Source organism: Muntiacus reevesi, chromosome 4, assembly GCF_963930625.1.
Source record: "Muntiacus reevesi chromosome 4, mMunRee1.1, whole genome shotgun sequence".
In the NCBI taxonomy this organism is placed as follows: domain Eukaryota; kingdom Metazoa; phylum Chordata; class Mammalia; order Artiodactyla; family Cervidae; genus Muntiacus; species Muntiacus reevesi.
The window spans coordinates 20,304,680-20,316,793 of record NC_089252.1 but is presented as its reverse complement, the minus strand read 5'-3'; the positions used below and the strand labels follow the sequence as shown (position 1 = coordinate 20,316,793).

Below are 12,114 nucleotides of genomic sequence, written 5' to 3'. Positions count from 1 at the left end.
TTTTTACCTATCCAATTTGACCCAGCTTTCTCAGATATTGATGCTGGGAGTGTGAATTGCTACAACCTTTCTTGGATGATCTAGGAAATTAAAATATGGATATCATTCCACTCAGTAATTTCTCTTTTAGGAATTCAGGCAAAGGAACTAAAAAGCATTAGCATATACAAGATATTTGCTGCTGCACTATTAGAACTAGCAAAGCACTGAAAAAAACTGAATGTTCATCGATAGGAAAATGGTTAAATAAACTATGGTTCATTACATTTTGTCATATTGTCAGCTATTAAAAGCACATGTGAGTGTGTGTGTGTATATATATATATATATATATATACACACACTCTCCAGTATACTGGAGAGATGTGTTTGACTTGTTGTTAAGGAAAAAGGCAAGTAATGTGGTAAAGAACTAATATTCTACTTTTGTTTTTTGTATATATTTTGTTTTGTTGTTGTTGGATATGTGGTAATGGTACAATCCACTCCAGTACTCTTGCCTGGAGAATCCCATGGACGGAGGAGCCTGGTGGGCTACAGTCCACGGGGTCGCAAAGAGTTGGTCACAACTGGGAGACTTGACTTCACTTCACAGGCATTCCAGGTGGCGCTAGTGGTAAAGAACCCAACTACCAATGCAGGAGACATAAAAGAAGCAGTTTCTATCCCTGAGTTAGGAGGGCATGACAACCCACTCCAGTACTCTTGCCTGGAGAATCCCAAGGACAGAGGAGGCTGGTGGGCTACAGTCCATGGGGTCACAAAGAGTCAGACATGACTGAAGTGACAGCATGCATGCCTGTATTCATACATGTGCTTATGTGTGTAACGGCTCAGAAGGAGAAGAGACCCAACTGCCAATGTTGATCATCTCACAGAAACAGGGTGGAAAGGTGGGAAGAGCATATGTAACAACTTTTCTTCTGAAAAATTAAAATCTGGTATAAACTAGATACTTTCTCTTTACAAACTTTTGTGTCATGTGACTTCTTTCTGAAAACGTTTTTAAAAACGAAGGATAAATAAGAGTCTAGTATCCCGAATATACCTGGTCATGGCAGCCACTGCAGTATTCTTGCTGTAGAATCCCATAGACAGAAGAGCCTGGTGGGCTACAGTCCATATGGTTGCAAAGAGTGGGCATGACTGAAGCATCTTAGCACACACGCATGCATCCAGAACACATTTTTTAAAACTGTAACAACTCAACAACAAAAGGCAAGCAATCCAATTAAAAACTGGACAAAGAACTGTAACAGACATTTCTTCAAAGATATACGAATTGCCAACAACACATGAAAAGATGCTTAACATCATTATGCAAATCAAACCCACAAAGAGATGTCACTTCACATGTACTAGGATGATTAGAACAAAACAAAACCAGATGATGAGTGTTGGTGAAGATGTGGAGACGTTGGAATCCTTGTTAAAAATGGAATTACAGTATGACCCAATAATTACACTGCTAGGTATAAATCCAAAAGAATAGAAACACACCTTCAAGTTCACAACAGCAGTGTTCACAATAGCCAAAAAGCAGAAACAGATCACATGTCCATCAGTGACTGAATAGATAAAACAGGTGTCAATCCTAAAGGAAATCAACTCTGAATTTTCATTGGAAGGACTGATGCTGAAGTTGCAATATTTTGGCCACCTGATGTGAACAGCCAACTAATTGGATAAGACCTTGATGCTGGGAAAGACTGAAGGTAGGAGGAGAAGGGGATGCGAGAGGATGAGATGGTTGGATGGTAACAACGACTCAATGGACATGAACTTGGGCAAACTGGGAGATAGTGAAGGACAGGGAGCCCTGGGGTGCTGCAGTCCATGGGGTCGCAAAGAGTCAAACACAACCTGGTGACAACATATATACACTACGCAGCTATAAAAAGGAATGAAGTTCTGATATATAATACAAAGTGTATGAATCTCAAAAACACTATACTAAATGGAAGAAGCCTCACCAGAAAGATCCCATGTATGATTCCATTTACTTGAGGTTGGTGGCTCAGTGGTAAAGAATCTGCCTGCTCATGAAGGAGACATGGGTTCCATCCCTGGAGCGGAAAAATCCCACATGCTGTGAAGCAACCAAGCCCCAGCATCACAATTACTGAGCTCATCTGCCTCACCTACTGAAGCGGGCAGAACCTAGAGCCCATACTTGGCAACAAGAGAAGTCACCGCGATGAGAAGCAAGCGCATGGGAAGTAGAAAGTAGCACCTTCCACTTCCCCACTCCCTGCAACTAGAGGAAAGCGTATGCAGCAATGAAGACCCAGCACAGCGAAAAATAAAACAAATTTTAAAAAGCGTTATCAGCGGTTGCCAGGGACCGGGAGGGAGGGGACAATGGGGAGTAACTCCTAGTGGCTTATGAGGTTTCCCCTACGCTGATACAAATGTTTCCAAACTAGTAACAATGGTGTTTGTGCAACATTGCAATGGAGCTGGTCACCTTAAAATGGCTAACGAGTTAGGTGAATTTCACTTCAATTAAAAACAGAAAATAATAATAATAAAGATAAGCTCCTTAGTGCTCCTGCCAAGAGCAGGTTGGACTGGAGACCCGAAGCCTCGCTTCCCCCAGCGGCGCCCTTGTTGGCCGCCGCGGCACAGGTCAGGACCGGGGCTCCCGAGTCTAGAAGAGACGGTGCTGGAGGCGGGCGCGTTCTCGGCTCCCGATGCTGCCAACCCAGCCCAGTCAGGCTGCTCCGCTCAGGCTCCCATGTGATGTGGATCCCCAGACTGAAAAATCTGCCTGCAATTCAGGGGATCCAGGTTCGATCCCTGTGTCGGGAAGACCCCCTGGAGAAGGGAATGGCAATCCATTGTACGGACAGAGGAGCCCGGTGGGCTACCGTCCGGAGTCTCGCAAAGAGTGGGACGCGACTGAGCGCTGAATACTTTGACTCCCAGCCCGCGGGGCCAGGCGGGACCCAGGGGCGGGGCCAACGGCGGCGGAAGGGTCGGCCTCCGGATGATCGCCCCGACGCGGAGGGACCGGAACCCTTCCGCCGAAGGTGCGGAACCCTTCCGCCGAAGGTGCGGAACCCTTCCGCCGAAGGTGCCTGGCTCCGGAGGACGGTCGGAACCAGAGGACGTCGGATCCGGGTGTCAAAGTTCGCCGCTTTAGGAAGCCGGCTTCCGGAGTCTCCTTTTTGCTACCGGGTCTCTGCGGCGTGGGCTACCTGCGGGGATGAGGCAGAAGCACTACCTTGAGGCCGCGGCATGGAAACTACAAGATAGCTGCCCGGGCCAGGCCCGCTACCTCCTGTAAGAAAGAAGGGAAGGGGAGAGGGAGGCGAGCGGCAGGCGGGTGTGTCCCGTCCCTTACGAATGTCTGTCTCTTTTGCAGCTGGGCCTACAGCTCGTCACACGGTAAGGAGGACGCCCGTTGGTTGTGGGTCGGGCTCTGGTGGCCCCGCTCCCTCCCTTCCGCACAAGGAACCAGATGATCTAGAGAAATCTGATCGACCCACAGCCATTATAAACCCCCTCCAGAGGCTTCTCAGTTCCTTTAAAAAAAAAAATAAAAACGAATGCCTTACCCTGCCTGACCTATTGGCATTTGACACAATTGATCAGTCTACTCGAAATAGTTTCTTCACTTGGCTTCCAGATCATCAAGGAGTTCAACTCCTGCCTCTTTAGCCAGTACTTCTTGATCTGCTTTATTGGCGCCTACTAACTTCCCCACCCTCCAAATGATTGTGTCCCAAAACTCAGCCCTATGAACGTCTTTTCTACCTACACCCAATTCCTTGATTACAGTTTTTCATGCGGTCTTACGGGTTTTAAATTCTTCATACTGAGGACTTCCAAATTTATTTTCCAGTTCAGACTACTCCCCTGAATCCTAGACTCATCCAGATGACTTTTTTTGAATGTCACATTAGGCGAAAACTCGAGCTTTATCCCCCAACACGACAACTCCCCTTCCCCAGTTCTTCCCATTTTAGTAACCAGTAACCCCATCCTTAAGATTCATTCAGCCCAAAAACCTAGGAGTCACTCTTGTCTCACTAACAACCTTCCTCCCCAGGACAATATGCCAGTAAATCCTGTTGGCTTTAGAATGTATCCAACATCTAGCCATCTCTTTCCACATCCCTCTTACCATCCTGTACAAGCCATCAGTTTCTCTCCTGGATTATTGCCAACGGCTCCCATGCATCTCTACATTCCAGGCTCAATCCAGCAGTCAGTGTGAGCCTAACAGAAACTAAGTTAGATTCATGTCAGTTCTCTGCTACAAACTCTGCAGTGACTGTCTACCTCAGTAAAAGTGAAGATCTTTAATAAGAGTCCACAGATAGACCTATGTCATAGGTCTGCATTACCTCTGAGCTGCTCTCCCTTTTTTTCACTGAACTTCAACCACTGCCAGGCCCCCTGTTGTGTCATGGCCTTTGCAACTGCCCTTCCAGTACCTGGAAGTCTTACCTCACATACCTGCTTGGATTCCTTCCTCATTTCCTTCTGAAAATGTCACCCCACAAAGCCTTCCCTGGCTTCCCTGTTTAAGATAATAGCAGCTCCATCAGCAATCTACATTCTTTCCAGTCTTTTTTTTTTCTCCGCAGCACTTAACATTTGGCATTGTGTTCATTGTCTATCTCCATGAATTGTGCTCTGTTCACCAGCTTGGTCCATAACAGTCTGTCAGTGTGAATGAATTTTACATTTTTCAGAGCTAAGTTACAAGCATGGTCCTTAGCTTTTCAATAGTGCTATTCCTAGCACTTAACACAGGACTTAGCCTTAAGTATTTATACAGATGGTGTGCCTACCTTTCTTTTCAGCAACATCACCTTCACACTTCACCTTTCTCTAAATAACCATGCTTGCTTTTTCACTGTACTTGTACCTAAAAGCCCTTTACCAATAATAGATGGCTTTTTCAAATATAGGTAAGAGTTTATAGTCATCTACAATGACCTTTGTCAAGCTTCTTTGATATGTTTCTAGATAGTCTATATAGAGTTGAATAATTTTCAGGGCATTTTAATCATATTCTGTAACTAGTTCTTACCAGTCTTACCTTCATTTCCCTAGGGCTCCCCAAGAACATGAATTCTATAAAGATAGCAAGTCTTTTACTTCCATATTTATGTCTCCAGCCTAGCATGGCAGATGGTCAGTGAATGCTTTCTTGATTGCATAAAGGGCCTGGGGCAAGTCTGTTGTCCTGTTACCTTGTACTGCAGACAATGCCCAGCTCACAATCACAAAACTGTGCTGATTGTTTAAAAAAGAAAAGTCACAATGTTGTTATTTCATGATAAATGTGTTTGTAAAATTTGTGAGACTTACAGCCTTTTTTTTACTTGGTAGCAGTAATGAACAGCATAGCAAAGAGTGGCTCAGTTCAGTCGCTCAGTTGTGTCTGACTCTTTGCCACCCCATGGACTGCAGCACGCCAGGCTTCCCTGGCCATCAGCAACTCCTGGAACTAACTCAAACTGATGTCCATCGAGTCAGTGATGCCATCCAATCATCTCATCCTCTGTTGTCCCCTTCTTCTCCTGCCTTCAGTCTTTCTCAGCATCAGGGTCTTTTCCAGTGTCAGTTCTTCAAATCAGGTGGCCAAAGTATTGGAGATTCAGCTTCAGTCTTTCCAGTGAATATTCATGATTGATTTCCTTTATGATTGACTGGTTTAATCTCCTTGCAGTCCAAGGGACTCTCAAGAGTCTTCCCCAACACCGCAGTTCACAAGTGTGAATTCTTCGGCGCTCAGCTTTCTTTATAGTCCGACTCTCACATCCATACATGACTACTAGAAACACCAGAGCTTTGACTAGACGGACCTTTGTCGGCAAAGTAATGTCTGCTTTTTAATATGCTGTCTAGGTTGGTCAGATTTTCTTCCAAGGAGCAAGCATCTTTTAATTTCATGGCTGCAGTCACCATCTGCAGTGATTTTGGAGCCTCAAAAAATAAAGTCTGTCACTGTTTTCCCATCTATTTACCATGAAGTGTGATGGGACGGGATGCCATGATCTTAGTTTTCTGAATGTTGAGTTTTAAGTCACTTTTTTCACTCTCTTCTTTCATCAGGAGACTCTTTAGTTCTTGTTTGCTTTCTGCCGTAAAGGTGGTGTCATCTGCATAACTGAGGTTATTGATATTTCTCCTGGCAATCTTGATTCCAGCTTGTGCTTTATCCAGCCTGGCATTTCGCATGATGTGAAAAAGGGTGGGGAGTTAACCTATCTGTTGCTAAAAAGAGTGACTCGATAGAACTATAGTGTTTTGTAAAATAAATTATTGCCAATTTAATCTTTGTAGATTCTCATATTTTGAATTTTGCTTAAGGAAAATTTGTATTTGCTCATACTAAATAATATACTCTTTTGCATCTATAATATTGATAGTTTGTGGTAACAGAATACTCTGATTTGATGATTTATGGGTTTCACTTGTGTAATTTTAGATGATAAAAGCACTTTTGAAGGAACATGTCCATACTGTTTCCAGTTGCTTGTTCAGGATAAATCTCGAGTGCGCCTCAAACCCAAGCCCAAACTGACACCCAAAATACAGAAACTTCTTAATCGAGAAGCAAGAAATTATACACTCAGTTTTAAAGAAGCAAAAATTCTGAAAAAGTACAAAGACTCCAAAAGTGTGCTGGTAAGATTTCAATTCCATTCTGTATAAGTAAACTAGACTTTTCTTTCACTTACAATAAGGTTAAGAATTAGCCTGAATATAACTCAGAGGTTTGTAGTAGTATATTTGGATTGTCAAAATATATACATAAGATTTTTTTCTAGTGATTACTGTTTCATCAAGATACAGCTTAGTTTTGTTTCTCAGTGTTACCTAAAGCCAAAAATCATGAACTCTCAATGCCCAGATTTTATTGTTGAGCACAATTATTTTCACAAATTTGAGGATTTCTTGAGCTCACCAGTGTGACATCATCTGAACTGCAGTTACCACTAAATATTTTCAGCTAATGGTCCTTTTCTTCAGACACAGTAAAATGTATTAGGTATACACAAGGAAAGAGCATTAAGTACCAGTGTCATTTCTTCAGTCACCCCCCTCTGTGTCAGAGTATGTATTTAAGTTTATGTCCAACAAAGATAAGTGTCATGATCATTCTTCAAACATTTATTGAAAATTTTACCTTATGCCAAACAGTGCTATATATTGGAGATGTAAAGTGGAATAAAACAACCAAATTAAATTACTTACGGTTTACTATGTAGAGACCAGTACTAGATAGACTTTATCTGCATGTTCTGTGTTAACATTTATCAACTATTAAAGTGCCTGGTTATTACCTAGGCACTGTGCTGGGCACAGTGGACACTATGACAGCTTAGGTCTGGCCTAAGACTAGAGTCAGTAACAACTTGAATTGGAACTGCCATATTTAGGAGTCTGCTGTCATTGGACAGGTAAGTGCATTTTCATAAAGCAACTTAAACCTCTGTGAATGCATTTTTACCTGCTCATGAACATCAGAGTACTTCTCATAAACTAGTTTGTATTAATTTTGTTGAGGCCTGGGCCGAATCTGGTGCCTTGTGAGTCAGATGTGTAGAAGAGCATTTAGCTGCAAAATGGACCATGTCTTGAACAATGAATCCTGAAAAGAAAGTCAACCTCTATTCCTAATGAAGTGAAGTAGGGTGAGAATTCATATGCCTGGTTTTATAAATTACTTTAGACTTGTATTTATATATAGATTCACTAAGGGTCTGAAGGAGTCAGTTATTTTCAGTGATATTTTGCCATATTTTATTGGGAAAAGGCTTGGAATTTTTCTGCAAAAAAAAAAATGTTATAAAATATTGTAAAGATATAAATACCCAGATATTAAAGGGTGTCTTACATATAAGAATTTAATGAATATACAGTTTATTGGATTAAATTATAAGGAGAAGTAAGACTCACTATTTCTTCTTTTTGTGGCAGTTGATTACTTGTAAAACATGCAACAGAACAGTTAAACATCATGGAAAAAGCAGAAGCTTTCTGTCAGCACTGAAGAGCAGTCCTACCACTCCTACGAGTAAACTCAGCCTGAAGACCCCAGAGAGAAAGACTCCAAGTTCTGCAAACCTAAATCACATGTCTGGTTCCAAAGGCAAGAGCCCAGCATTGATTTTCAGGTATCTTAATCCATCACGCTATATAAATGGCCGTTGTTAACCCCCTGAGTTCTAATTTCTCTGTTTAATAAACACTCCCTGAAACTGCCATAGAATTGAGGAAGTCATCACTGCACTGACTTCCAGGTGTGTTCCTCTACATCCAGCCTCTCCCTGGGCTCGTTCCCAACTGCCTCTTAAATATGTCCCCTTCCCACCCCTACATGTCCCCACAGGTAACCACTCAAACCTGCCCATCCTGTTTCCTTAATCTATAAATGAACATGCCCTTGTAGACATTCTGACCTGAAATGGTCAGTGTAGTTGACAGTCCTGCTCCCTCTGTCCTGGCCCAATTGGTCACCAGTTTCTATCCATCCCGCCTCCAAGGTGTTTGCAACTGTCCTCTTCTTTTTCTCCGTGCTGCTGCTGTCTGTTCAGATCATTATTCATCCTTTGCCAGGATTACTACAATAATTCCCTGAGTCTTCCTGCTTCTAGTTTCAAACCCTTCTAGTCCAATATTTATTAAAAAACACAGTTCTAATTAGAAGCCTTTGGTACCCCACTCTGCATATGAAAGAAATATACTGGCATGGGTTTCCAGCCCCCACTACCTGGCACCATCTGTCTGCCTATCACTTGCCTTAATTCATCCTTTGTGCCAGCAAAACAACCAGTCAGGGTTGACTTTCCTGCTCTAAACCTTTATTCTTTGTGGTTTCCCCTATCAGAAACTCAACAGAATAGGGATTTGTGAAATGATGTGAAGTTAACTATGTGACTGGGCACATGTTTTATTTTCAGTAATCCTCAATACTCTATTCATTATGCTGACCAATAAATTTAACTCCAAAGAAACTGAAAAAGGAATGTTTAAACATTTTTGTTACAGAAGAGTTTGGTAGCTTCTTGAAATTAAATAACAAACTCAGCAAAGACTGGATTATTTCTGCTTATTAAAATTGAGGTTTTTATATGAGGATTTGACATTTAAAATTTCATGTCCAGCTTTCTCTGTATTCCTGATTATTTTGGTGTTTGATATGATAGGAATTCATTGTGAAAGTTTCTACTTACAGGATACATGCAGATAAAAGAAAATTTGGAATATTTAAAATAATTAACTTGCATTTAAACCAGACTGCTTGTTAAGTATATGCAGGAAAGAGAAAGTTATATCATGTTTATCATGGTTGGGGAGTCAGAAAAGAGATGAGATTGACAAACCCCAAATATTGTTTGGGGTTTGAACACAGTTGGAGAGAATGAAGTGGAAGAAGGCATAAATACACACATACCAGATGGGGAATCATTTATTCAGTGGATATTTATAGAGAGCACCCTCTGTGCTTGGTTCTATTAAAAAGCACTGGAATATATAGTTAGCCATACAAAACATCTGCCCTCTAGAGCTCACCTTGTATAAGGGTGAAAATACAACAGAATGGTACCTGTATGCGTAGGTTGAGATTCTTCACTTTTGAGAAAGGAAATGGTCTTGAGCTATGAACTAAAAAAATGTTTTTGCAGTCCTTGCTTAGAATTGTCATGAATTTTGATGTCAGTCTTACAAGGAACTCAGTCCTAATGAGACTTTGCCTTTAGCTTTGTCTTTCAGGTGTGAAAGAAGCTTCTAGACGTACCCATTATACCTTGTAAATGTTGCCGTTAGCCTGTAGTGAGGAGATTTTTTTTTTCACCAAGTGGGAATGACTTTGCTGGGTACAGCTACTGCTCATGTGTGGCCATAATTATTACAGAAGAGTAGAAAATGATTATTACAGAAGAGTAGAAAATGATTATAGTAGTAGGTATCTAGGCTTAGTAGGAAGAACTGTTGTCTATCTGTATATCTAAGTGTGGCTTTATGTTTCTTTTCAGAACACCTACATCTGGACAGTCAACACCCATTTGTTCCTCAAAGAATGTGAGCAAAACAAAGAAACACTTCTCTCAACTAAAAATGTTGCTTAGTCAGAGTGAATCCAAAAAAAATCCAAAGATGGACTTTAGAAATTTCTTATCTTCTTTGTAAAGTATGGACTATGAAAATAAATGTTTAATGCAATTTCTGAAACTAAAGTTAGAAAAACTGCTTTTTTAAAAACTTGTTTATTCTTAAAATAAATGGAAACTCAGGTCCAAGAGCAAACTTTTCTTAGCATTCTTCAGTATTTATGGAGAAAATACCTAATTGGAATGAAAAACTGAACCCTGCCTGCTTCACAGGGTGATTGTGAGGATCAAAAATGTATGAAAGGTAAGTAGTAAATATAAATATGGACATTGAGTGGTTATATTATGATTTTCTCCTCCCTTAAGTTTTCATTATTTATGCCATTTTCTTTCATAGAAATTGAGACCTTTATAAGAGGTCTACTTACTCCTTTCTAGGTGTCTGTGGCCTTACTGTTAATTCTAAAAAAGTGTAAACTGTAATATTTCACTGTAAATGGCATTTCATTTGCTCTGGTGAATACCTACTTTTAGGTCTAAAATTTACATTGGAACATAACACAGTAACAGTTTAGCTATCTTAAGTATTTCCTGGAACATAGATATGCTTTTTTTAAATGATAGGCTAGGATTATATTCAACCTGGGTTTAAAAGCTCTTTAAATAAGTAACTTACTTTATAATCTGTTTCCAAGCCTCTTTGCTACTTAAAAGTTTAAAACTTAAATTTCTTAAGAACATACAGTGAAGAAAGGACAGTCTCTTCAGTAAATGGTACTAGGAAAACTGAAGAGCCACATGGAAAAAAATGAAACTACCACTATCTCACACCATACATAAAAAGTAAAATTAACTCATAGTGAATTAAAGACTTGAATGTTAAGACCTGAAACTATAAAATTCCCAGTAGAAATCATAGGCAGTATGCTCCTAACATCATCATTGCATTATCTTTCTAGATATGTCTCCTCAGGCAAGGGAAAGAAAACCAAAAATAAATGGGATTACATCAAACTAAAAAGCCTCTGTACAAAAGGAAACCAATAAAATGAAAACCTGCTGAATGGGAGAAAATATCTGCAAATAATATAGTTGATAAAGTTGATAAACTCATATAACTCAACAACAACAATAAAAATAACCTGTTAAAAAATGGACAGAGAAGCTGATAGACATGTTTCCAAAGGAGACATACAAATAACCAACAGACACATGAAAAGATGTTCAATGTCACTAATTAGGGAAATGTAAATCAAAATCACAATGAAATATCACTTCACACCTGTCAGAACAGCCAGGATCAAAAAAGCCAACAAAGTGTTGGCAAGGATGTGGAGAAAAGGAAACCCTTGTACATACACTGTTAGTAGAAATATTAATTGGTGTAGACATTGGAAGACAGATTTCTTCAAAAATTAAGAATAGAGCTATCATAAGGTCCAGTTATCGCACTCCTTGCTATTTATCCAGAGAATACAAAGACACAAATCTGAAAAGTTATCTGTACCCCCATGTTCATCGTGGCATTATTTATAATAGCCAAGATATGGAAACAGCCTAAGTGCTCATCAACAGGTGAATTTTTAAAAAGATGTTACATATATACAGTGGAATACTACTCCGCTAAAAAAAAAAGATAAAATCTTGCCATTTGGAATAATATGGATGGGTATGGAAGGTATTATGCTAAGTGAAATAAGTCCAACGGAGAAAGACAAATACCACATGACTTCACTCAAGTGGAATATGAAAAACTAATAAAAACAAATGAACAAACCAAACTGTGACAAACATACAGAAATAGAATACGGTACACCTGAAACTTCATAATGTTATAAATCATTGTTTCCTCATAAATAGAGAAAGGAAACAAGTAAAAAATACTTTTCTTCCATTAGAGCTTGGCAAACTGAAAAGTCAAGGTTATCAAAAAGTTGGCTTTGTAGTTACATGAAGTGAAATTACATTAACTAGTGCCAGCATCAAGGAGGGATGGCAAAGCTCATCATTCTGGACTTGAACCACAGGCTGCAGA

At 40.1% G+C, this 12,114-nt stretch overlaps 1 protein-coding gene across 2 annotated transcripts; it reads left to right on the top strand.

Moving 5' to 3' along the window:
- Positions 1–3,077: 3,077 nt before the first annotated feature.
- On the top strand, positions 3,078–10,262 carry C4H18orf21 (chromosome 4 C18orf21 homolog). 2 transcript variants are annotated; one of them, XM_065932357.1, is made up of 5 exons: positions 3,103–3,285; positions 3,368–3,390; positions 6,449–6,648; positions 7,945–8,141; positions 10,005–10,262. In XM_065932357.1, the coding sequence occupies exons 1-5, from the start codon at positions 3,209–3,211 to the stop codon at positions 10,156–10,158; spliced, it is 651 nt and encodes a 216-aa protein (XP_065788429.1). In that variant the 5' UTR covers positions 3,103–3,208; the 3' UTR covers positions 10,159–10,262. The 2 variants fall into 2 exon arrangements, with proteins under 2 accessions (XP_065788430.1, XP_065788429.1); XM_065932358.1 differs by lacking the exon at positions 7,945–8,141 and having other exon boundaries at positions 3,078–3,285; positions 10,005–10,186.
- The last annotated feature ends 1,852 nt before the right edge of the window (positions 10,263–12,114 follow it).

What these genes read in the sequence shown, in the direction of transcription:
- C4H18orf21 (XM_065932357.1), top strand. Translation starts at nt 3,209, where the DNA reads ATGAGGCAGAAGCACTACCTTGAGGCCGCGGCATGGAAACTACAAGAT. An exon ending in GGCCTACAGCTCGTCACACG is followed by an intron (nt 3,391 to 6,448) that starts GTAAGGAGGACG and finishes GTGTAATTTTAG; the next exon opens with ATGATAAAAGCACTTTTGAA. An exon ending in AAGACTCCAAAAGTGTGCTG is followed by an intron (nt 6,649 to 7,944) that starts GTAAGATTTCAA and finishes TTTTTGTGGCAG; the next exon opens with TTGATTACTTGTAAAACATG.